Genomic DNA, 22,077 nt, shown 5'->3' with positions numbered 1-22,077 from the left:
CATTAGAGAGATTGGCCTGTAGTTTTCTTTTTTGTAATATCTTTGCCTGGTTTTGGTATGAGGGTGATGTTGGCTTCATAGAATGAATTAGGTAGTTTTCCCTCCACTTTGATTTTTTTGAAGAGTTTGAGGAGAGTTGGTACTAATACTTTCTGGAATGTTTGATAGAATTCAGATGTAAAGCCGTCTGGTCCTGGACTTTTCTTTTTAGGACCTTTTGAATGACTAATCAGTTTCTTTACTTGTGATTGGTTTTTTGAGGTCATCTATGTCTTCTTGAGTCAAAGTTGGTTGTTCATGTCTTTCCAGGAACCCGTCCATTTCCTCTAAATTGTTGTATTTATTAGCGTAAAGTTGTTCATAGTATCCTGTTATTACCTCCTTTATTTCTGTGAGGTCAGTAGTTATGTCTCCTCTTCCATTTCTGATCTTATTTATTTGCATCCTCTCTCTTCTTCTTTTTGTCAGTCTTGCTAAGGGCCCATCAATCTTATTGATTTTCTCATAGAACCAACTTCTGGCCTTATTATTTTCTCTATTATTTTCATGTTTTCAATTTCATTTATTTCTGCTCTAATCTTTGTTACTTCTTTCCTTTTGCTTGCTTTGGGATTAGTTTGCTGTTCTTTCTCCAGGTCTTCCAAGTGGACAGTTAATTCCTGCATTTTTGCCTTTTCTTCTTTTCTGATATAGGCATTTAGGGCAATAAATTTCCCTCTTAGTACTGCCTTTGCTGCGTGCCATAAGTTTTAATATGTTGTGTTTTCATTTTCATTCGCCTCGAAGTATTTGCTAATTTCCTAGCAACTTCTTCTTTGACCCACTCGTTGTTTAGGAGTGTGTTGTTGAGCCTCCACGTATTTGTGAATTTTCTGGCACTCTGCCTATTATTGATTTCCAACTTCATTCCTTTATGATCTGAGAAAGTGTTGTGTATGATTTCAATGTTTTTAAATTTGTTAAGACTTGCTTTGTGACCCAGCATATGGTCTGTCTTTGAGAATGATCCATGAGCACTTGAGAAAAAGGTGTATCCTGCTGTTGTGGGATGTAATGTCCTATAAATGTCTGTTAAGTCTAGCTCCTTTATAGTAATATTCAGATTCTCTATTTCTTTATTGATCCTCTGTCTAGATGTTCTGTCCATTGATGAGAGTGGTGAATTGAAGTCTCCAGCTATTATGGTATATGTGTCTATTTCCCTTTTCAGTGTTTGCAGTGTATTCCTCACGTATTTTGGGGCATTCTGGTTCGGTGCGTAAATATTTATGATTGTTATGTCTTCTTGTTTAATTGTTCCTTTTATAAGTATATAGTGTCCTTCTTTGTCTCTTTTAACTGTTTTACATTTGAAGTCTAATTTGTTGGATATTAGTATAGCCACTCCTGCTCTTTTCTGGTTGTTATTTGTATGAAATATCTTTTCCCAACCTTTCACTTTCAACCTATGTTTATCTTTGGGTCTAAGATGTGTTTCCTGTAGACAGCATATAGAAGGATCCTGTTTTTTAATCCATTCTGCCAGTCTGTGTCTTTTGATTGGGGAATTCAGTCCATTAACATTTAGTGTTATTACTGTTTGGATAATATTTTCCTCTTCCATTTTGCCTTTTGTATTATATATATCATATCTGACTTTCCTTCTTTCTACACTCTTCTCCATAGCTCTGTCTTCTGTCTTTTTGTATCTGACTCTAGTGCTCCCTTTAGTATTTCTTGCAGAGCTGGTCTCTTGGTCAGAAATGCTCTCAGTGACTTTTTGTCTGAGAATGTTTTAATTTCTCCCTCATTTTTGAAGGACAATTTTGCTGGATATAGGAGTCTTGGTTGGCAGTTTTTCTCTTTTAGTAATTGAAATATATCATCCCACTGTCTTCTAGCTTCCATGGTTTCTGTTGAGAAATCTACACATAGTCTTATTGGGTTTCCCTTGTATGTGACAGATTGTTTTTCTCTTGCTGCTTTCGAGATCCTTTCTTTCTCTTTGACCTTTGACATTCTGATTATTAAATGTCTTGAAGTATGTCTATTTGGATCTATTCTCTTTGGGGTATACTGTACTTCTTGGATCTGTTCGTATATTCAGCATTAGTTGTCTCAGCTCTTGTATCTCATTTGAACTATTGGTTTGTTCCTTTGACTGGGCCATATTCTCAATCTTCTGAGCGTGGACAGTTATCTTCTGCTGCTGGCATCTGGGCATTTAGTCAGATTTCCCTGGGTGTCGACCCAACAAGGTTGTAAGATTTTTCTGTGAAATCTCTGGGTTATGTTTTTCTTATCCTACCCAGTAGGTGGCGCTTGTGGCTCACGTTTGTCTCACGTGTTTGGAAGGGATCCCCCCGGTCACCGATCTCCGCAGCCTGGGGATTTCCGATCCAATTCTCTCAGTTGGTTCGGGGGGCCGCGCGTGGTGGGGGCATCAGCCGCCGCAGCTTGAGGGGACCCTGTGGCTGGTCGCCGACTGCAGCGGGCCCAGGAAATTCCCCACCGGACCAGGAAACCGCCCGCGGGGGAGGGCCACCGCGGCTTGGGTAGCCCTCTGATCCGAGACTCATAGCCGGACCAGAAAGCCGCCCGCAAAAGAGGGGCGCCGGCCGCCTCGGCTTGGGAAACTTGCCTCTCTGAGACTCTCAGCCGGCCCGGGAAGGAGGGAGGGAGGAGCTCCGGCCGCCACAGCTGCTGCTGCTCGGGAAATCACGCGCCGCTCGGGGATCTCACCGCAGCCGAGTCTCGCAGTCAGACTAGCCAGTCCAGACTGGGGTACGCTGTGTGTCCATTCCCTGCCGTGGCCCCGGGAGCTGTTCTGCACTGTTTCAGTTCACCTAGTAGTTGCTTTGGAGGAGGAACTAAAACGCACGTTACCTTACTAAGCCGCCATCTTGGCCCCGCTGTCTAATTTTTTTTTGTTATATTGTGGTTTTTCTCTCATCAGTAAATTTGAGCTTATTTTTATGGTGAAATGTACAGGGCACTTTTTCAGTCTAATATAATAGAACACCATGCTTGAGACAAACTCCCCCTTTTTATATTTTTTCTTCATAAGTAGATCCATGAAATAGATGATCATTTAATGAGCATTTTGAATCAGCTTGAGGCTCCCAGTCTGTTAGGAATAATTTTGGTTCACATAAATTCTGGAAGCCAGAGGCAAAAGAGAAATAAATATTTGTGCTTAGGGGAGAGGAAAGAGATTTTGTTTGTGGGGATCTAATAGAAAACATTGAAAAAACTAAAATGGCTGGTTCCAGAAATGCTCCCTCATTTCATTCAGGTCCCCATGCCATTGTCACCCACTCAGGAAGGTCTTCTCCGGCACCCCTTTCTGTAATAAACCTCTGCTGTCACTGCATTTTTGCCTGGTGATGCTTCTGACTGTGACATAGCACCACCTTGTGCATATGTATATCTGCTCCTCACCTGGTCACCATCCACACTAGAATCAGAACGGAAACCAGTCTGTTTTGTTCACTGCTGGATCCCCCATGCCCAGGAGTGTCTGACCCAGAAGAGGTGCTTGGAATAAGCGAGACACTCCTGTGCAGAGCAGGCGTTGGCAAACTTTCTGTATAAAAAGCCAGAAAGTAGATATTTTAGGCTTTGTGGGCTACACATCTTCTGTTGTGACTAATTAGTTGTCAATGAGTGGTAGCCCAAAAACAGCCATAGAGATAAAGACGTGAACGTAACTATATTTCAATGAAAATACACTCAGAGAAACTGGCCACGGTTTGCCAATCCTTGGTGTGTGGGATTCAGAAAACAGATTCTGAAACCTGACAGCTGGTTCAGTCTGAGCCTAGATGTGAAACCCTGTGCAGGCGACCCTCCCCTCTGCTTCTATCACCTCATCTGTAAACTAGATAGGAATGGCACCTGCCTTACAGAGCTGGGGCAGGTGGTGAACATGGTATGAATGTAAGTGCTGTTTGTTTTATTCCTTGCTGATTGAAAAGAAAAAAACTATGGTAATAGTATTTTTAGTACTCTTTGTCGGCTTACAGTTCCAATCATTTAGGAGTATCAATTACATTATTTGGTTTGCTCAACAGAATTTTCATGGGAAGAATTTCAAACCTTTTTTAAAGAAGGGATGGTTAATTCTTTTTTTTTTTTTTTAAATTATTATAATATATAAAGCTGCTTTGTAGCCTCTTAGTTTTTCTCAACCTATGTGGGAACCCTAGAAATTATCAACCTGGGATGCAAATGAGGCAGATAGTGGGGTGTTCCTGGATTTTATGGCCCAGGGTTAAGTATCTCTTGACATGAAAAGACATTGGGTGGAGGCCAAACCCAGCCTGTAGCCTGGTCCTGCAGACCCTGGTGAGATTGCTGTCTTCAGTCAAATTTTGATGTCCACAGGTTTTCCTGCCTTTTTAATTTGTAATCAAGTGCTCATATTTTGGGACTTTGTTCATACTTTGCCCACTTTGGGCAAACTTTTGAATATTTTCATGCAGGTATTTTTCCTAAGCTGCCTTGGTTTCTGAAGGTGTAAACATTTGAAATAAAGCTAAAAACAGAGACCATCTCGTGCCAGGATTTTGTGCCTACTTGTGGCATTTTAGAAATATTTTCAGGCACTGTTGAGTATGTGGCAGTTTTTGAGCACTTTGTTTTTTAAAAAGAAAATGTGTTCATCTTTTCAAAAAAAAGTAGGCAAAGAAAGAAGAAGAAGAAAAGTACATGATATATACATATATATTTTTACACAGGTAACTTTCTTGTGTACCATTAGTGGAAAGAGGTCAGTTTAATCTTAAGATAAAAATTTGGGGCATGGGCCCCTCCCTGCTGATTTTGCCCTGTGCATTAGCCTTAACTTCCAGGCAGACCGGTAAGTAGGTGACATAGGTGAATGGAGAAGGAGAATGATTTCCTTCCTCTCTTTAAAAAAAGTCGAATTTAGGTGAGGAGAGAGAAGGGAGGATAAGATGGGGAGCAGGACAAAGCAGAGACTTTTTCAACCAGTCAGCAGAGCAATGGAACCCCATAGGCCATGAAAACATCCCACTTTATGTCATTGGTGGGGATGAATCCACCGAAACTCACATCTGCCCCATTGCTGCCTGAACATGATTCAGGAGAGCTGCTGTTATTGTCGTTATGAGCTCTCAGTGTATTTTGAAAACTCTGCCATCCCCTCTCTCTACTCTCTCTCTCTAACAGAGGAGGAAACCTGACACTGTTGCACTTCTTACTGGGGTTGAAAACCGCAGCAGATGACGAGCTGGTGGCCGAACTGGTGGTGAACATCCTCAGGGTGTGCCCAGACCTGCTCCACAGATACTTCAGGGAAGTAACATTTTCCTTCCTGCCAAGGGTGAAGTCTACTTGGTTAAATAATATCAAACTCCTGAATAAGGTAAGAAACTGGAATGCTTAGTCTGTGAAGTAGGGTCAGAGGTGGAGTGGAGTGGGTTGGTGGGCAGAGGGGAGAGGAAATCATGTTCTGGTCTGTCCATCTGTATAAGGTGCAGTAACTTCTCCAGTGGTTCTTCAGGAGTTGTTCTGAATAATACAAATTTGGTATCTTTTTCCCCTGAGTGTGGCATTTTGCTTTCATTGAGACTTTTGTCTTTTGAGTCTGTTGAGCCAATTTCATCTCCTTCATTTAGGCAGATGTAAAGTCTTATTGAGTCTCAGCTTACTTAGGCAATGAGTAAAACATCGAAACTGTAGGCTAGTTTTTAAAGGTGGCTGTCGCAGGTGCTTAAAGAAATTTGAAATAGGCCATGAATGTGGCTTTGAACACCGATGTTGAACTGGTTGTGTAAGTGGACATATTAATTTCCTTTTGGTTATGGATGCCATTGTCCTCTGTCTACCAGTGAAAGGACTCACTACAGATCCTTGGGCAGTGTCTCCTGGCTTGGTCACACTGTCCCTCTGATGTATGGCCTGCCTAATGGTGCAGTACCTGGGATTTTCTTGTACCACAGCCTGGAATAATCTTCTCTGTAAAACAAGCTTGTACTTGTGTAATCACTACATTTTTCTTGAGGACCCCACATGTCTGGGGTGAGAGGATGCCCTCCTTCCCCATTTTGGCAATGGCTCTGTCAGCTGGCACCCCCAGCGGAGACTCCTCCTGGGTCTGCTCTCCTGGTAGGTGGAGTCTGGAGGGATGGGGCATGGCTGTGGCCTTCAAGGTCCGAGCTTGGATCCTCACTTGGCTCCTTACTAGTCTAGTGGGCTGGCCTCAGGGAAATTTCTTCATTTTGTGGTTTAGTTTGGACACCTGTAGACATTAAAAAAAAAATGTCAAGTATCTCTAACCCAAAGGGCTATTACAAGAGATCACATACTTGTTAGGTGCGGGCAGTTGCTGGAACTGAGAGGGAACACCATTGTTCTCAGTGGTTCTTGCAGTGGTTTATTTGCCATCTGAGGCTTTAAAAGGCTTTTCAGACCACGGCCCAGGGTCTGCTGTGAAGGTATCTGCTCCGTAGAGAGAGAGAGAGAGAGAGGGTCTCACCCCTGTAGCCTGACTTGTCTTCAACAGGTGGATTTTGTGGCTCCTCTCCCAGCCCCCCCTTCCCTGTGGCGAGTCCCAGACCTTCCTCCCTATAATTATTTGATTGGAATGACTTCACTGTTGGGTGCCAAAAATTTTCCTCAGATTGGAATCTTACCTCCAGCATCAACTACTGATCTTTTCTTTCCATAGATCTACAAGGCCCAGCCGGAGATTTCCCGGGCATTTCAGACCAGAGAGTTTATCCCGCTGCCTCAGCTCCTCCCGATGGTGATGGTGACCACTGTACCCCTGGTGTGCAACAAGATGATGTTCACCCAGGCACTGAATGTAAGGGCACGTGGCTACGCCACTTGTAGAGCTTTCTCCTGCTTAACCCGGCCTGTGTGATCGTTCTGCAAATGCCGGCCTGGGTGTCTTTGTTTTGTCAGTGAGTTTATGACGCTCCCAGGACAGGGGCTTTGGTTCGAAATCACCCCCTAAGTAACCTTGTCCAGCCAGCTGGGTGAGCTGCCAGGACCTGGAGGCTCTTTACTTCCAGAGTGCAACTGACTTCACGCCATCATCTCTGCTCCACCACGGAGCCTCGTCCTCAGGGTCCTCCGTAGTACTAGGCCTGCCTAAGGGAGGGGCAGTGTTTGAATCAGGAATGTGTTCAGTTACTGTGTAATTTTGTCTATTAAAATCTCATTAATTTAGAGTTTCTGGACAGAGTGGGAATGAAATCTGCCCAGCAAGTCCTCTCTTTTGAGTAGAGTTAAGATTTCTGAGTCCAACTGTCTTCAGGCATTTTCAAAGGATGGGTTCATGGATCAAATTGACGTTTGAATTTCTAATTTCACTATTACAGAGGTCCCCAGGTCCCATTAGAAACCCCATTTGTAGGGAATTCATGCATCTCTTTTGGCAGCATCATGGGCATGGGTGAACAGCTCTGAATTATTGGTGCACCTGAACCCAGGATCTTGCCACTCTGTCTCCACCACTTCCCTCCAACCCACATTGCCTCAAGCCCTACCTGGGGAGAGACTGGACTTTCAGAGTGGGTTCAAGACCTGGATTCTAGGGGCATGTGGAGTCTCCTTACAGCTCCTAACCTTGCTGGCCGACCCAGGCAGGCCAAGTGGTTGTGTGAGCATTAGTGGGTTGTGGTCTGACCAGGGTCTGCTGTGGCTCAATTGTGGGCAGAGATTGTTCCCAGTGGTGAGACATGGTGGCAGTTACTGTAATATGGGTTGAGCTCATTCATTTGTCTAGTAGGATTAAATACTTTTTGATAACCCCAAGGTTTGTTCTGAGAGTGGGTGGTAGAGGGGAGAATAGACAGTGAGATCTGGGTGATACTTAGGAGGAACAGCCTTTTCTTCTGTTTATCAGATCATAATAAGCAAAATTAGGAACCAGCAACTTTTCCCATCTGTTCTGCAGAAGACATTAATATTTTATCCTAAGGGGTTTGCAAGAAAAGAGAATTGAAAGGAATAGGCCAGATGCCTCCTTTCTGGGTCGAAGATTATTTAATCTGACTGGCTGCATTTCCAGTCCCCCACGACTTACCACTGGCTGGCTGGCGCATGTCCCTTCTCACTCATGGGGAGAGGGGTCATGCCTCTGAAATGGTGCTCCATCCTTGTGGATGGAGTGTTTACAAGGACGGTCTCAGTGGTAGAGAATGTCTTTTTCTCCTGTGAAGTGCTGCTGTTGGCGGGCAGGTCCAGTGCTAACAAGGAAGAAGCTGCACCTTTGCTCTTCTCCTCCCACATGCCCTCAGTGAAAGCTGGCACTGCCACACAATCATTTAGTAGAAGCCAGACTCAATGGTTCAAGGATACCTGGAGGGGGGCGTTATGAGTGGTTTTGTTTGTTTGTTTTTTCTGCATCTTTCCTTTATTCATTACAGCAGTATTATTTGACATTTTTCAGAATAGCAGACATTTTAGAATCAAAATGAAGGTTGCTTATTTTAGGAATGGAAAATAACGAGTGTTTGGAGTCATGGTCTCAGGCTTTTGGTTGGGCTTTTTGCTCTAAGCCCTTTGGGTATATATATGGCCAATATTCTGGAGCCCTGACTTTAAAATAATTATGGTGTCTGAGTCATTATTGCTTTAGGATGTTTAATGTCTTATCTCTTTAGTGTACAATGTAGGCATCCAGTGAAATCTCACCTAATCAGAATGCTGGTAGAATGGGATACTGTAGTTATGAATGAAAAGTAAATCAGAGAATCTGTCCGTTTATACCTCATAATCTAAAGTATCCCATCCAGTGCTTCTTAAACTCATGTGAATCACTTGGGATCTTGTTCAAACAGTCTTGGGTAGGGGCCTGAGAGTCTGCATTTTTAGTGAGTTCCTGGGCTGCTTCTTGAGTCAGCATCTAGACTTTAATTCTTTTGGGTACTATCCCAGATCCTAAAGACGTCTATGGGTTTGATGCTTTTTTTCTTTCCAGTTGGAGAGCATATCAGTGAGACACACAGCTCTAGCCCTCCTTTCCATCATTTTGAAGAGAGCATTAAAAACCATTGACTACTGCCTGAACAAAGCGGCATGGCAGGACTCAGGTGTGTATACACCTGTGATGATGGAAGAGTTTGTGCGGATTTTCAGAGAGGCCTTGAGCAAGGTAGGCCTCGAAATCAGGTTTGACCTTTCTAGATATGTTTTGAGGACCTTCCTTAGAGAACTCACAAGTCAGGACACCAGGTAGGAAAGGCCATCTTGGGGACACAGAGGCAGGTGCTGAGCAAAGGTTCTCTGAAGCTGCAGGATTGGAAAGGCTGGCAGGCAGGGTTGCAAGGATGAGAAGCAGTAGTTGATGAAACATTCTACTTTCCATCATAGACAGTGATGTCCCACTTAAAACAGGATGCCAGTGTCCTTTTGCAAAATCATAATTTAGAAGATGTGCTTGTTTCCCCACGAGACAGTATGTGGCTTCTGGTGCTCCCAGCTCAGGCCTCATCAGGAGTCCCTGTGTGTCCTTCCTCTATCCCTGCTCCCCATCACGGCCATACTTGCATCACTGTGGCCCAGCCCCCAGCCTGTGGCCTAGAGCCCAGGTCCCGATGGGCAGGTTGCCCTGCTGGTCTTAAGAAGTGTTTCTGGATTCCCAGTGCATTTTGCTCAGGTGAATGAGACATCAGGGGTTTGTTGGAAAGATTGGCACTTACTTTCAGCCCCCCAGCAAATCCTCACTGTGTCCAATTCTAGAAATTATCCAGCAAAACGGAGTCTACAGAGAACTTGGCCTGTCCTCCTCGCCCCCTCCCATCTCCTGCCCATAGGCACACACACACTCGTGTACTAGTGCCTCCTTCCTCTGTTGTTTGCTTCTTCTTGGTAGTGTGTGGTCAGATCATTTGCTTTTCTTCATTATTTAATGAAGAAATATTTATTTATTTAATAAAAATTATTTAATGAAGAAGAATCTTGCTTTTTTGTTTTTCCCTTCTAGATTTTACCAGACCTGAACACGATTGTGTGGGTCTGGCAGTCACTTAGAAAGGAAGAGATGAAACCAGATGATGAGAAAGGAAGGAAGAGGGGAGACATGGCTCCCTCTGCCAGTGTGAATCACCAGTGTGGTGAGGGCTTGCGTGGGGGCTGCTACTTTTGGGGTCCCTGTTATTTGTGGGGGGGCTCTGCTGTTTTGCCCAAGCAGGTCAACTGAAGGAGCTAGAATGGCTTATAGCTGGAAGGCCCTCAGAGCAATTCCCATTGGAAGACCTTTCCAGTGGGAACACATCTTGTGTCCTCTTTTGCTCAGAAATGTTCTCCCTTTGGGAGGAGAATTAAAATTGAATAGGCCTGTTGAATTTTAGCATGTACTAGAAATGCACCCAAGCAGTATGTCTCTAAGACTCGAATACTGTGCGCCATGCTCATTCTGGCCTTTTAATGGGGCCCTCTGTTTCACTCTGCAGAGAGAGGTGGCCTCAGCAGTGCCCATTGTAACAGAATACAGTAGCAGCAAATATCAGTTCAGACCTTGGGATTGGGTGGGCAGTGGGCTTCGCTTAGAATTTTTCTTCCTCTTTAATCCCCATGGCATTACCATGAGGGTCAGTTGCCTCTATTTATCCCAATTGAGGATGCTGCAGCACAGGAGTGGGAGAGGGACCAGTTCGGGTCCCTCTTTTGCCACATAGACTTCTGAATCTAGTTAAGGGGGTGCGTACAGCCCAGTGTCCGTTCCCACTCTAGCTGGGCGTCTCTGCTACTTCCCCCATTTCAACCTGCAGGTAACTGTGATGACGTGTCACATATGGCTTGACTGTGTGCTTGTTCCGGGTTTTTTCCTTTTTTGTTAGAGAAGCTATGGGTTTCCAAAACAGTCATGCTCATTGTTATTGTTACAAGTATTTTTTCAATTCCACCTGCCTCCTTTTGAAAGTTTCAGATGATGCAGAGACCATTCTCCTGAAAGCTGCTCTGCTCCAGGTCATATGCCTCTACCAGAAGGTGGCTCCCCACCTGATCATGCAGTACAACTTTGACTTCAGCAAGCTTCTGAAAGGTGCATTTTCAGAGTCTGCAGACACCCTCCTTGCTCTTGCGGGTAGAGTGGGAGGAAGCACCAGTAAACCAGAGCTGAGTCTCTGGAGCCGAGATCACAGAGGCTGATGGTGGGGAGACTAGTTAGGATGCCAGACCTACCAACCTGGTTGTTTTCATTTAGAACAGTATTTTTTAAATAGCTGGGCCTCTTTCAAAATAAGCCAGATGAGCCCTTAGGATCAGTGAGGATGGCGAAGAGAGAAGAGACCAGCCATCTTGGCCTGAGTTGTTTGCCATGGACAATCCATAATCAACTCATCCAAAGTTAACTCCAGCACCTCTTTTCTAAGCCCAACCCCCCGCCCCAGGTTACAGAGAAGGTAGCAAAATAGGAGGCCCTCAGCAGAGGGTACAGTTCATGCCAAGGCACTTTGAACATGGTTATTTCATATTTCACCCCATTGAGTCAGGTTCAGACCACATCTTACAAAAGTGATGTTGCAGTGGTCTAGACATGTTACCCTGATGGTGTTGTTTGCCCAATAAAATTGACTTTAATTGGCCTATGAAAGAACACTTGCAAAAATACTATTCTTGGAGTTTATGCAAACTAGTGAAACACCATCCTCAGAAACTGTAATTCATTTTTAACTATATGAAGGTGCAAGGTTTCTCTTTGCTGTGAGTGTGAAATGTACACAAATGTGGCCATTTAGTATTTGGTAGCTGTGTCATCCCCAAACAAAGGGACTCAGACCAGTGAGAGGATAAAGACCCAGTCACAGGCTCAGCACAGTCTTTCCACAAATGCTTAGAGCCCGGGGAAAAAGCACCCCCCCTCCACACACATGCTGGGTTAACATTAAGGAGAAACCTTCAACGTGGCACAGCACTGGTGTTCAGTCTGTTGGAAGAGCTCAGCGTGTGCCGGGTGGCAGGGAAGGGCTTCCCTGGGCACGTGGGATTTGGGCCTTCCCTGGAAGGGTGTGACTGGGGAGAAGCACATGGGCAAGGTGAGTGTTCCTGGGCACGTCACAGCCTGTGGGACAATGAGCCACATGCCACCCTCTTTAGTTCCTGGCAGAGGATTCTTTCTGCCTTTTATGGCCTGAGACAGTGGTGGACCCACCTTTCCATGACTTTTCTGTTGATTTTCCTCTTTTCTGCAGGTGTCATCTCAGAGCAGGGCCTGCGGGAGGCAGTGCCCCCCATTCTGCAGCACCACATCCTCAAGGTGGCCCTGGAACTGCCTGCCAGCAAATTCCTGTGGCTAAAGGCACAGGTAGGAACTGGTGACCTTTCTGCCCTTAGCCAGCTTTACAGCGGGAGATTTCCACCAGGACCAGACCCCTGACTGAGTTGGGGAACTGCAGGGAGAGTTTCCCCTTTTGGAGGGAAGGTCTGGAGTGGTGGCCAGGTCCCTAGTTGTGACCTCAGAGGCCTGCCTTTGTAAGCCTAGGGTACTTCACGTGTCCCTGTTGAAAATTTATTGTTGGGTATTTTCTATCTTGAGTATTTTCATAGTTCTTATCATTTAAAAACTTTTCTTTTAATTAACTAAATAAAATGCATTCCTGTCCTTTGTCCTCATCCTGTAAGAACTTAAAACAGAGATGGGAATAGCTACCAAGCTAGGAGAGGGTTGAAGATGTAGGAAAAATCAGTACAGTTTGCTAGAGTTCTTTTCTGTGCCCTTAATGTCATGTTTTACTTTTATAGAAAACATAAATAAAGGGAAACTCATATGCCTATGTCTATATTTAAATATAGAGGGCTTTTATATCATCTCTACAAAGAGGGGGGGAATGACACAGCAGTATTAAGTGCTGTCTAGGAGTGTTTCTCAGTAGTACAGATTTTTTTTTTTTACTGACTTAGGTCTTCTGTAAAACCACTAGCATGGATGTGGATGTTGGCATTTTTACATCCCATAAACACTCTTCTTAAGACTCACCTGGCTGGTGATTTTTCTTACTGCGTGTGTATGATATGCTGGGCTTTCTGAGTCAGCTCATCAAACCCAATTTAAAGACAAAGCAACTGTAGCATAGAGAGGTTAAGAAAATTCTGCCAGGTCCCACCTGTCACTGATGGATCCAGGACTTGACCCAGACAGTCCTGCCCAGGGCCCTGCCCTCAGCCTTTACATCTCACTCTGATGTCACTGCCATTGACCACAGAGATGACAAGCAAGGGGACCGTGTGCATTGCTTTCTACTCCCGCTGAACTGGGGCAAGGGGCTTCCTGACACTTTAATTAGAAAGTGAATAGAGACTTCTTCATTTGAAAGCACCATTATTTAACTATTGGTTTATCTCCCGTTCCCCAACTTATGCTTATAAGATATGTCAGCCAGCTTGCTCTGCTAGCTGAGTTAACCCCGTGGTTCATGATGTTTACTGCCTTTCTCATTGCTGGGGGCTGTAGTGGCATAGCCTTGACAAGATATAGGGTTTGGGATGTAGAGCACCATACTTCTCTGAAGAACACTTCTTCAGAGCCCAGAAGCTTTTGTAAGAGGACACATTATATGTATAAGTAATTGATTCTATTTAGACCTGCATCCTGATGAAATGGAGCCAGTGTAGCCTGCAGTGGAGTCAGCCCAGGGATCCTATTCTCTTCCCCCACCCCAGGCAGAACAAGACTGTTTGGGTTTGATTCCCAGCTCTGCTCTTTAACAGTTATGTGACTTTGGGCAAGTTAATTGCCTTCTCTGTGCCTCCATTTGCACATATGTGAAATAGGGGCAATGTAGGATTGTTGGAAGGATTGAGTCAAATGGCAGGGTCTTAGAACAACACTACCTCATGAGGAGGGCCATGTATACTTATTGTTGTTAGCTGTGGCTATTCTGCAGGGTGAGGTTTGGATGAGCTACCTAACTCCTCTGAGTTTCCTCATGGATAGAATAATAGCAGTCTTGCTGAGCTGTATATTAACATCCTACAGGTGTTCAGCAAATGATAGCCTGTTGTTTTTATGTGATATCGTTCAAACTCTAGGAAGGCCCAGATGCAGAAATTATTGGAGGAGAAAGATCGGTGTTTTATTTACTGATGAAAATGTTTGTGAGCAGTAGCCATTCACAACTCAAGGCATCAACCAAACTTCTGATTATGAAGGTGAGCATTTTCTATCAGTTTCTAATTCTGAGAAGCCTTTTGTACAGGTATTTCTTGTGGTTAGTGCTTAATAAACTGGTGTTGAATTAAGGATGCGCTTGGGACTATTGTAAAGTTAAGAACAGATTTTATGGCAGTTTTAACATGTGGTGTCTTACACTTAGCTGCATTTCTTCGAGGCAGCATAATCATGTGGGAAAAACAAGTGCTTTCAAGTCCTCCTAGATTTGAATCTTGATCCTACGATGTCCTGGTTGGTAGTGGCCAAATTACTCACTCATCTTCTATGGACGTGATTTTCCTATGGTAAATGGGGATAGTAAAACCACGGGTCCGTGGTGTATGTGTACTCTAACGCATAAATGTGATGAGTTAGTAGGTTGTATCTGGTACCTCATAAGCTCAATTTTAGATTTCCAGCCCCTCTTGGGAAACTGTTTAGGTTATGTGTCTTCCCTCATCTCCAGGCTCTCAGCCTTTTCACCTTGTCCGTCATCCACAGAACAGGTGTCCAAACAAAATTCAAGGAAGAGAAGAATGAGTTTGTTTTTTTCTTTTCTTTCCTATACATGGTACAAGTTTTTCTGGGGCAGCATCAGGTCTTGCCATAGAAATAAGAGACCTAGTGCCTCCTATCTTCTAAGTAGCAGACAGCTTGGGCACAGTGACACAGATCCTGCTCATTGTTTATTGGGTGTGGAGTTTTTACCTTTTTTGAGGTGCTGATAACTCTCCTGCCTTTTAGCCTCCTCAGTTGAAGACCAGGAACCTCCAGGCCTTGTCCCCCAGGTCACCATTTCCACAGGGCCATGGTAGGGTTGACCCAGCCAGCGTTTGTGGCCATGAACTGTGAATGTGGAATTGGTGAGGTAAGGGATCCATCCCTTGGGCTCTGTTATTGGACTCCATGCCACGAGGCCACCGTACAGGCCCCAATTGCTCGGATCAGGTTTTAAATACTGCCTCATAACAAATTCTGTTCTGTCAGAAATGGTGAGTGCTTCTCCACTAGGGTCTGACTCTGAAGGTACTCCCTTGAGATGATGATGATGTGATGTCACTGGTTGTCTCGGAGAAGGATGTACACACTGAGGGTTGAGTAGCTGTGAGCAGTTACAGTCAGAAGTGTTTATCTGGGTCTTTGTGAAATGCCAGGTGGAAAATCAGACTCATAAAGAGCAGCAGAATTTTCTCCTTTTTTATTATTTGATAGAACACAATGGGAATCTCATTTTGTAAGAGTAGCTTTTGAGGAAAATCTGCCTTTGGATGAGGGTTTCACCCACTCTGGCCACTTAGGTCCCTGTATTGTGTGCCTTGGCTCCCGTGGAGGGCAGTTTCCATCCAGACTTTTCACTGAGTGCTTTCTGGCAACAGATTCTGCGGGACACTGGAGTGTTTGAGTACACCTGGAAGGAGCTGGAACTGTGGCTAGAGCACTTAGATGACACCATGGAAGAGAAAAAAGAAACTGTGATTCAGTTTTTGGAAAGTGTAAGCACATCTTACCATCCTTCAGTGTGAAAGGAGCCTGTTTGGAGGATAATTATACTAAGTTCTCCTTAGACTACCTACAACGTTTTTGATGCACCTATGCCGGAAGGCTTTTCTTCCTTGCTTAGTTTGTCATTCTTGCTAAGACTTTCAGGAGCTACTGAGTTTAGACTCTAAAATGGGAATATATTACTATATGCTTTCTCATCCCCAACTCCTTTTTTTTAATTAGAAAGTTGGGGGGTTACAGAAAAAATCATGTAAGAAAAATAACATCTCTCATTTGCTTTGGTAATTTGCTTTTGCACAAGGGAATGGGGTAAATGAAAAGCACTGTTAAAAGTGGTGGAGGCCAGGCCACAGTAGCTCAGTGGCAGAGTTCTCACCTGCCATGCCGGAGACCTGGGTTCGATTCCTAGTGCCTGCCCATGTAAAAAAAAAACAGTGGAATACTAAAAGGGGATGTTTTTATTATAGTAATATTAGATAATATAAATTCATGAAATAAAAAATAATTGAAAAGGAGATTTTTAAAAAATCCTACAGAAAATTCAAAACACAAACTTTAAAGTTGTTCTTGTTAAGAACTGTGAACATTTTAGTGTTCCCTTTATTTTGACCTGTGTCATCTTTATGGCTTATTTTAATTTCATTGTGACTGTCTAAATGTTTTCCACTTGGATCCTTAACATACAGATTTTATTGACATTGGTGGCGAACCCCTATTCATACACAGACAGAGCATCTGACTTTGTCCAAGAAGCCAGTACACTGCAGGCTGCGATGACAAGGCAGGACACCGATGATGTCAGCATCCCTGTCTCCCACATTGATGGTAGGAGCCATGCCTTCACCCTGCTTGGGCTTCTGAAGATTGTGCTATGGTGGCCACTTAGAGACAGAGAACGAGAGTAGCAGTAATGTCTGTATGGAAAGTGAAAAATCCCATTTCCTTGCATTGTGAGGTCAGCCTTTTCTGAAATGAAAATGGCCTTATTTGTTAATATAATGAGAAATAGGTACAGAACTGATTTGCTGGAATGTTTTTATTTGTGCAGTATTTACTAGTGTGCCGGTGATATTCTAAGCTTTTTGTAACCTGCACTCACATAAACCTCATGAACAGCCTGAAAAGGAAGGTATTGTTATTATTCTTATTTTGTAGATTAAGGTAGCTGAGGCAGAGAGAGGTTGAGTAACTTGCCCAAGCTCATGCAGCTATTATAGTAGCATAGTCAGGGTTTAAATTCAGACACTCTGGCTCTAGTCTGTGCTTGAACCCTTACCCTAATTTGCCTCTCAGATTTGGGCTTGTTTGCCTGGAAACTCAGGGTCAAGCTCCTGGGCATCATTTCCCTCACCCTCTACCTTCCCACCACCGTAAGATTAGCTTTTACTTTTTCCCTTCTCTGCAAATGTTCTCTCGCTTATCCCTCCCTATGGGGTTATTTGCAACAGAATCTGTGGGTGACTTTTGTCTCAGCCTGATTCCCTTTTTCTGTCTCAGATGTTCTGGACATGGTAGACGTCCTGGTAGAGGGCAGCGAAGACCTGGATGAGGAAATTGGGTTCTTGTTGAATGAAGACATGGTCCTGCTCACGTTTCCTTTCAGTGCCTTGGTCCCTGCGGCACTGGAAGCCCGGAATAAATTGCTCCTTGGGGCAGAAAATGAAGCAGGTATTCTGTGCATAGTCAGAATGTTCTGGTTGCCTTGGGCCATCCGGGTCTGTGGGATCTAGAAGTGGGATTCTGAGGCCTCTGATAACAATTGCCCAACACCCAAGCTCACAGTAGTTGGGACCCAAGTGACGGCTACCCATGCGCCAAGAGTGGAGTATAGTGATAGGGTCTTCAGGCCGGCAAAGCAGCTGGGAAATTGGTCATTTGAAGGGCAGGTCTGAAATAATGTGTTTGGTCACGTGAACACCAGCTATAACACAGATGTTCTCCCTTCAGTAGTTTTTCTAGACACCTTGATGCCAAGAGTCTGGATCCTGTGTACTTGCCAGTATCCCCCAGAAGTAGATCACAGTGGGGGAACTAGTCAGGGGAATCAGGCTTTGCTGCAGCAACAAGCTGGCCCTAACCCTTCAGGGGTTTTCTGAGTAAAGGCTGTTTCTTGACCTTGGTTTAGTCCAGCACAGGTCAAGCTGCTCTCCTAGGTGACTGTCCTACAAGTAGTGGCTCCAGTCCTTGCTGCTCCCAACTTATACTTATATCCTCTCCACATCTGACTCCCAGGGTCACTGTAGAAGGGCACAAGGGTGTGGACAGCCATGCTGAGGGGCGTATATCAGGCCTGCAAGGGGCTGCCCACTGTCATGTGGTCCCAGCCTAAGTTTAGGGGAGACTTGTGGGCCAAGGAAGAGGAAATGGATTGGTGAGCACCTAGCGGGTCCCAGCCCGAATGGCTTTTGTCTCCCCTCCTGTTTGTTTGGGTTTCCACTTCCAGGCCTCAGGACCTAAGATCTGACCTTGTGTTAATACAATCTGCAGGGGTAGCATCCTCTCTTCAGTACGGTGATGTGGCTGGCCCCTGTTGGAGTGTGCCTGCATTTTTCTGGATCTTGACTATCCATGGCATGAGTTAGTGTTGATGAGTCACAGAAGGCTGGCCCCAGCAAACCCCTTCCCATATACATTTCATCCCCTTGCAGGAGAAAGCATCGTGCTGTATCTGACAGCTGTACTGACGGACCTCCTACACACCCAGAGGGACCCCCTGGCTCTGTGTCTTCTGCTTCAAGCTTATGACAAGCTGGAGCCTCCACACTCACCTTGCTGTGCTCAGCTCTGCTGCTTTAATGGATACTACAGCCTCTGGATCCCGGAGCAGGCCCGGGAGGCCTTGGTGAGCCTCAGCTGCTCCTGGGATCATTTCCCATAGAAAAAAAGAAAAGTTTAGAAATGTTTTCTAAAGAAACGTGGGTTTTCTTTAGAAAATCTTGGCAGCGTGGTTTCTTCCTGTGAGTCATAGTTGCATAGCTTTTTAGCCATATAGCTTGTAGGGCAAAATTACTGAACCTTCTAAATTTCCCCTACATGAGCTCTGCTGCCCTGTCAATATGACTGAAACACAAAGAACTCGGTGAAGCAGCAGAATTAAATTTCCCACTGGCTCTGTAATAATGATAATTGGCTAATCACTGTTACTACTTGGGGTAGTTTGCCATTTTTCATTTTCCTGATGAGTTATTTGTGCCCACTTGTTTCTTAGCCCTCTTCTGCAGACCTTAGGAGGTCCCATGGCTTATTTGTGCTCAGCTGGCAGACCTGGCCTCCTAAGGCCCCCCAGGAGGCTCTTTTCTGCTCAACAAGGAATGGAAAGTGCAGAAGAGAATTTTTCTTTTAGTTGGAAGTATATTCTTGTAATGGGGTGCTACAGTTCTAGAACCAAGTATTTACAAGTGCTGGGTAGGGCAAGGAATCAGTGTTAGCGACATTTCTGTTAACTCATTAAATTTTTAGCTGCACTTTTAGAAGCTGGCTGTTGAAGAGCTCTGTTTCATGATCTTGGGGTAGTGGCAGCTAATGTCAATAGCACTTTACTGTTTGCCAGGCCCCGTGGTAATGCCCCATACCGTTTTAAGTTTTAAGCCACTTCCAGCAACTCTCAGAAGTAGGTCAAGACTCTTATTATCCTCACTGTACAGATAGGAAAACTAAGGCACAAGGTGGCTCCCACTACCAGTCATTGATGGCATCAGGGTTTGGGGCATTGGCTAGAGAGGTGATACCCCAAGCAATCATTGCCATGTTCTCGGCTGATCGGCCTTAGGTGGAGCATCAGGACAGCTGTGCCACAGGGTTGTTGGTGTAAGAAGTGCAGAGCTAAACCTCCTAAGCACTCGAGATGTGTATACCAGTTCTCTGTTGAATATATTCCATCAGTGATTTCCATACCCTGGGAGTTGTTCAGAGATCACTGGGACCTGCCCCCTGTTTCTGGTTTGGTAGGTCTGGGGTGGAGCCCAGGAATTTTAGTCTTTGATAAATTCCCAGATGCTGCTGCTACTGCTGGCCCAGTACCGCTGAGCTTCATGACACATGTGGCTGTGAGATTTCTTAGCCTTGGGAAATTGAATGTTTGGAATTAACACAGGCCATGAAGGGTAAAGAAAGACTACTGTTTGAAAATTATGTTAGGAAAAATGTTCAACTTCAGTTTCAGGCAGACGAATTCCAGCAGTGTGTTCTATCCTTTGTCTTCCTATTCTCCCAACAAAGTATTCTGACCATGGCTCCTGGAAGGCCCTTTAGAAAGCATGTAGCTCACAGAACCGGTTCCTTTCTCGGGTTCTTTCCCACAGTTTCCAGTCACCAGTGTTTGCGATGGTGATGAGAATTGTGTCCCAAAAGGCTCCCAGCTGTGGCGTATGTTCTCCCAAGTGTGTAAACACCTCCCCAATTCCATGCCTTCCCATCTGTCAGCATTGACACGCTTGGGGAAAATGCATGCAACTGATAGAGTCAAGACTTTATTTGCTTAAAATAACACTCATCTGTTTTTCAGTATTAGCGATTATTGTGAGCTATCCCTTCGTTATGAATGTCACCTGTACTGCTTTATCAGACCATTACACCTTTTGCTTGTAATGACTTGTCTTTTTCTCTGGGCTTCTGCTGTCTCCCCAAGCCACTTCAGACACCAGCCAACCCTGTCCTCTGGGCTCCTTCTTCGGACTCTTCCTTTGCCGCCCTGCTGAAGATGGCCTACGAGAGCAAGGGTGCGCTCTTGGATGAGCAGGTGCAGGCGCGCCTGCGGGCAGCCATCCCGCATCTCCCCATGCACCAGGTGCCACGCTCAGCGAGACATGTGCTACTATACCTCAGGAGCACCGTGGAGAACTTTGGCCAGGTTAGGCTGCTGCTGCCACCCCTCCAGCCCCCACAGGCACCCACAGGTCCACCTCCAGAGAACTTTGCCTTCTCTGTGTTGACTCCAAACTGAGTAACAGCATTTAGAGGGCCCCGGAGCAAGAAGGATGCTTACTCACTTCACATTGTTGAGGAGGCTGGTACCCAACACACCCAGGCCACAGGTCCGGACTAGAACTCGGGACCCTATACTGTTGGCTCGTGCTCCTTTCGGGCCTGGACTGCCTCACCTCCCCCTGGAGCACACTCATGGGGGTGATTTGCACACCCACTTTCTTTCCTTCAGGCCTCAGCTGCCAATCCAGCATTTCCTTCAGCTGTTGAGAAAGGGAGACAGACACCCTGGCTTTGTAGCTGGGGCCGCTGTGAGCAGGACAGGGCCCTTCCTGAATTAAACTGGACCATCTGCCCAGGCAGGGCGCCCCTCTCTCTTCTTCTTTTATAAATTCATTAATCCAACAGTTCTTTGCTAAGCTTTTTGTCCTTGCTATGCTTTGCAGATTCTTAGTTTAGGCTTTGAGGTGGGCCTTTCCCCCTCTTTTTTTTTCTATTCAAGCTTTGTATTTCCTCAAGATTTAGGAGGATTAAGTGTCTTATTTTTAAAAATTACTGCTTGAGGTAATTGGTGTTTCATAGACATCACCTATAAAGGAGTTGCTGTTTTACCTGCCCCCTTTTTTTAAAAAGTTTACATTTTCTCCTCTGATAACCTGGAATCTTCCAGTAACAGAGGTTGCAATGATAGCCCTCCCCAGTCTAAGGGTTCCATGGCTCTCATTCTCACAGCTGGGCAGAAGTGCAGGACCTCCCTGCCTGCAGCTCTTCCTAGATCTCCTCAGGGACCTGGTGATCCATGGTGAGCAGCTGCATGCCCAGACCCAGCAGCAGTGCCAGGCCACCCAGGCTGAAGCTGATCTCTTTGTGAACATGGAGACCATGGCCTCACTGGAGTCGGCCAGTGACAAGGTACCAGCATCCTTCTCCTGCAGATACTTGCTTTCTGCTCTTGTGGTTAAAAAAATAAAGTGTGATCGTTGTAGGAAAATGCATAAAAATACAAAGAAGATATTTAAAATCATCCATACCCCTACTGCCCAGAGATAAGCATGGCCTAGTGTACACATTCACCTCTCCAGGCACCACCTGTGCACACACCCCCTCACTGAAAGCACTTTTCCCTTATACTGGGTGATTAGGGCACCTAGAGAAGCTCAGAGTGAAGGTTTTCCTCTTAAGTAGTTCTGGCCTATGTGGAGGAAAGTGTGAGCAGTGGGTAAGGCCCCTTATAGCCAACATAGCAAAGGTGCTCATCCTGGAAAGAAAAAAAAGCGTTTCCTCACTGGCCTTTGTCTTGGGAAGCAGACTGTTTAGTTGGAGCCTGGTAAGTATTTCTCTCAGTTTACGTTTAACCTGTTTTTTTTGTTTTGTTTTGTTTATTTGTTTGAAAAGGAGACATAGCTCACAGCTTCCTTGGTACCATGGGACACTTTCTCAGCCAATCAACGTGGGGCAAAGCAATCTTAATATGTAGTTGTACTTTTTTTAAAAAAAAAAAAATTGGTTAGATAGTGTGATAGGCTTCTTTTCCTTCCCTT

At 44.9% G+C, this 22,077-nt stretch overlaps 1 protein-coding gene across 7 annotated transcripts in view; it reads left to right on the top strand.

Moving 5' to 3' along the window:
- The window catches only part of URB1 (URB1 ribosome biogenesis factor), a 100,298-nt gene that overhangs the window by 33,353 nt on the left and 44,868 nt on the right, over positions 1-22,077 (top strand). For 4 of the 7 annotated variants that reach the window (XM_077118833.1, XM_077118837.1, XM_077118832.1 and 1 more), the window contains exons 9-21: positions 5,173-5,368; positions 6,674-6,811; positions 8,936-9,109; positions 9,941-10,070; positions 10,880-11,002; positions 12,153-12,265; positions 13,990-14,109; positions 15,487-15,603; positions 16,300-16,438; positions 17,111-17,281; positions 18,262-18,455; positions 20,241-20,462; positions 21,269-21,448. In XM_077118833.1, the coding sequence (XP_076974948.1) occupies positions 5,173-5,368; positions 6,674-6,811; positions 8,936-9,109; positions 9,941-10,070; positions 10,880-11,002; positions 12,153-12,265; positions 13,990-14,109; positions 15,487-15,603; positions 16,300-16,438; positions 17,111-17,281; positions 18,262-18,455; positions 20,241-20,462; positions 21,269-21,448 (2,017 nt within the window). Of the gene's footprint in view, positions 1-2,577; positions 3,919-5,172; positions 5,369-6,673; positions 6,812-8,935; positions 9,110-9,940; positions 10,071-10,879; positions 11,003-12,152; positions 12,266-13,989; positions 14,110-15,486; positions 15,604-16,299; positions 16,439-17,110; positions 17,282-18,261; positions 18,456-20,240; positions 20,463-21,268; positions 21,449-22,077 lie in introns of those variants that run through there. The other 3 variants (XM_077118834.1, XM_077118836.1, XM_077118838.1) reach the window with 2 other exon arrangements.

Source organism: Tamandua tetradactyla, chromosome 10 (genome assembly GCF_023851605.1).
Source record: "Tamandua tetradactyla isolate mTamTet1 chromosome 10, mTamTet1.pri, whole genome shotgun sequence".
In the NCBI taxonomy this organism is placed as follows: domain Eukaryota; kingdom Metazoa; phylum Chordata; class Mammalia; order Pilosa; family Myrmecophagidae; genus Tamandua; species Tamandua tetradactyla.
This window is presented reverse-complemented; position numbering and strand designations above follow the sequence as displayed.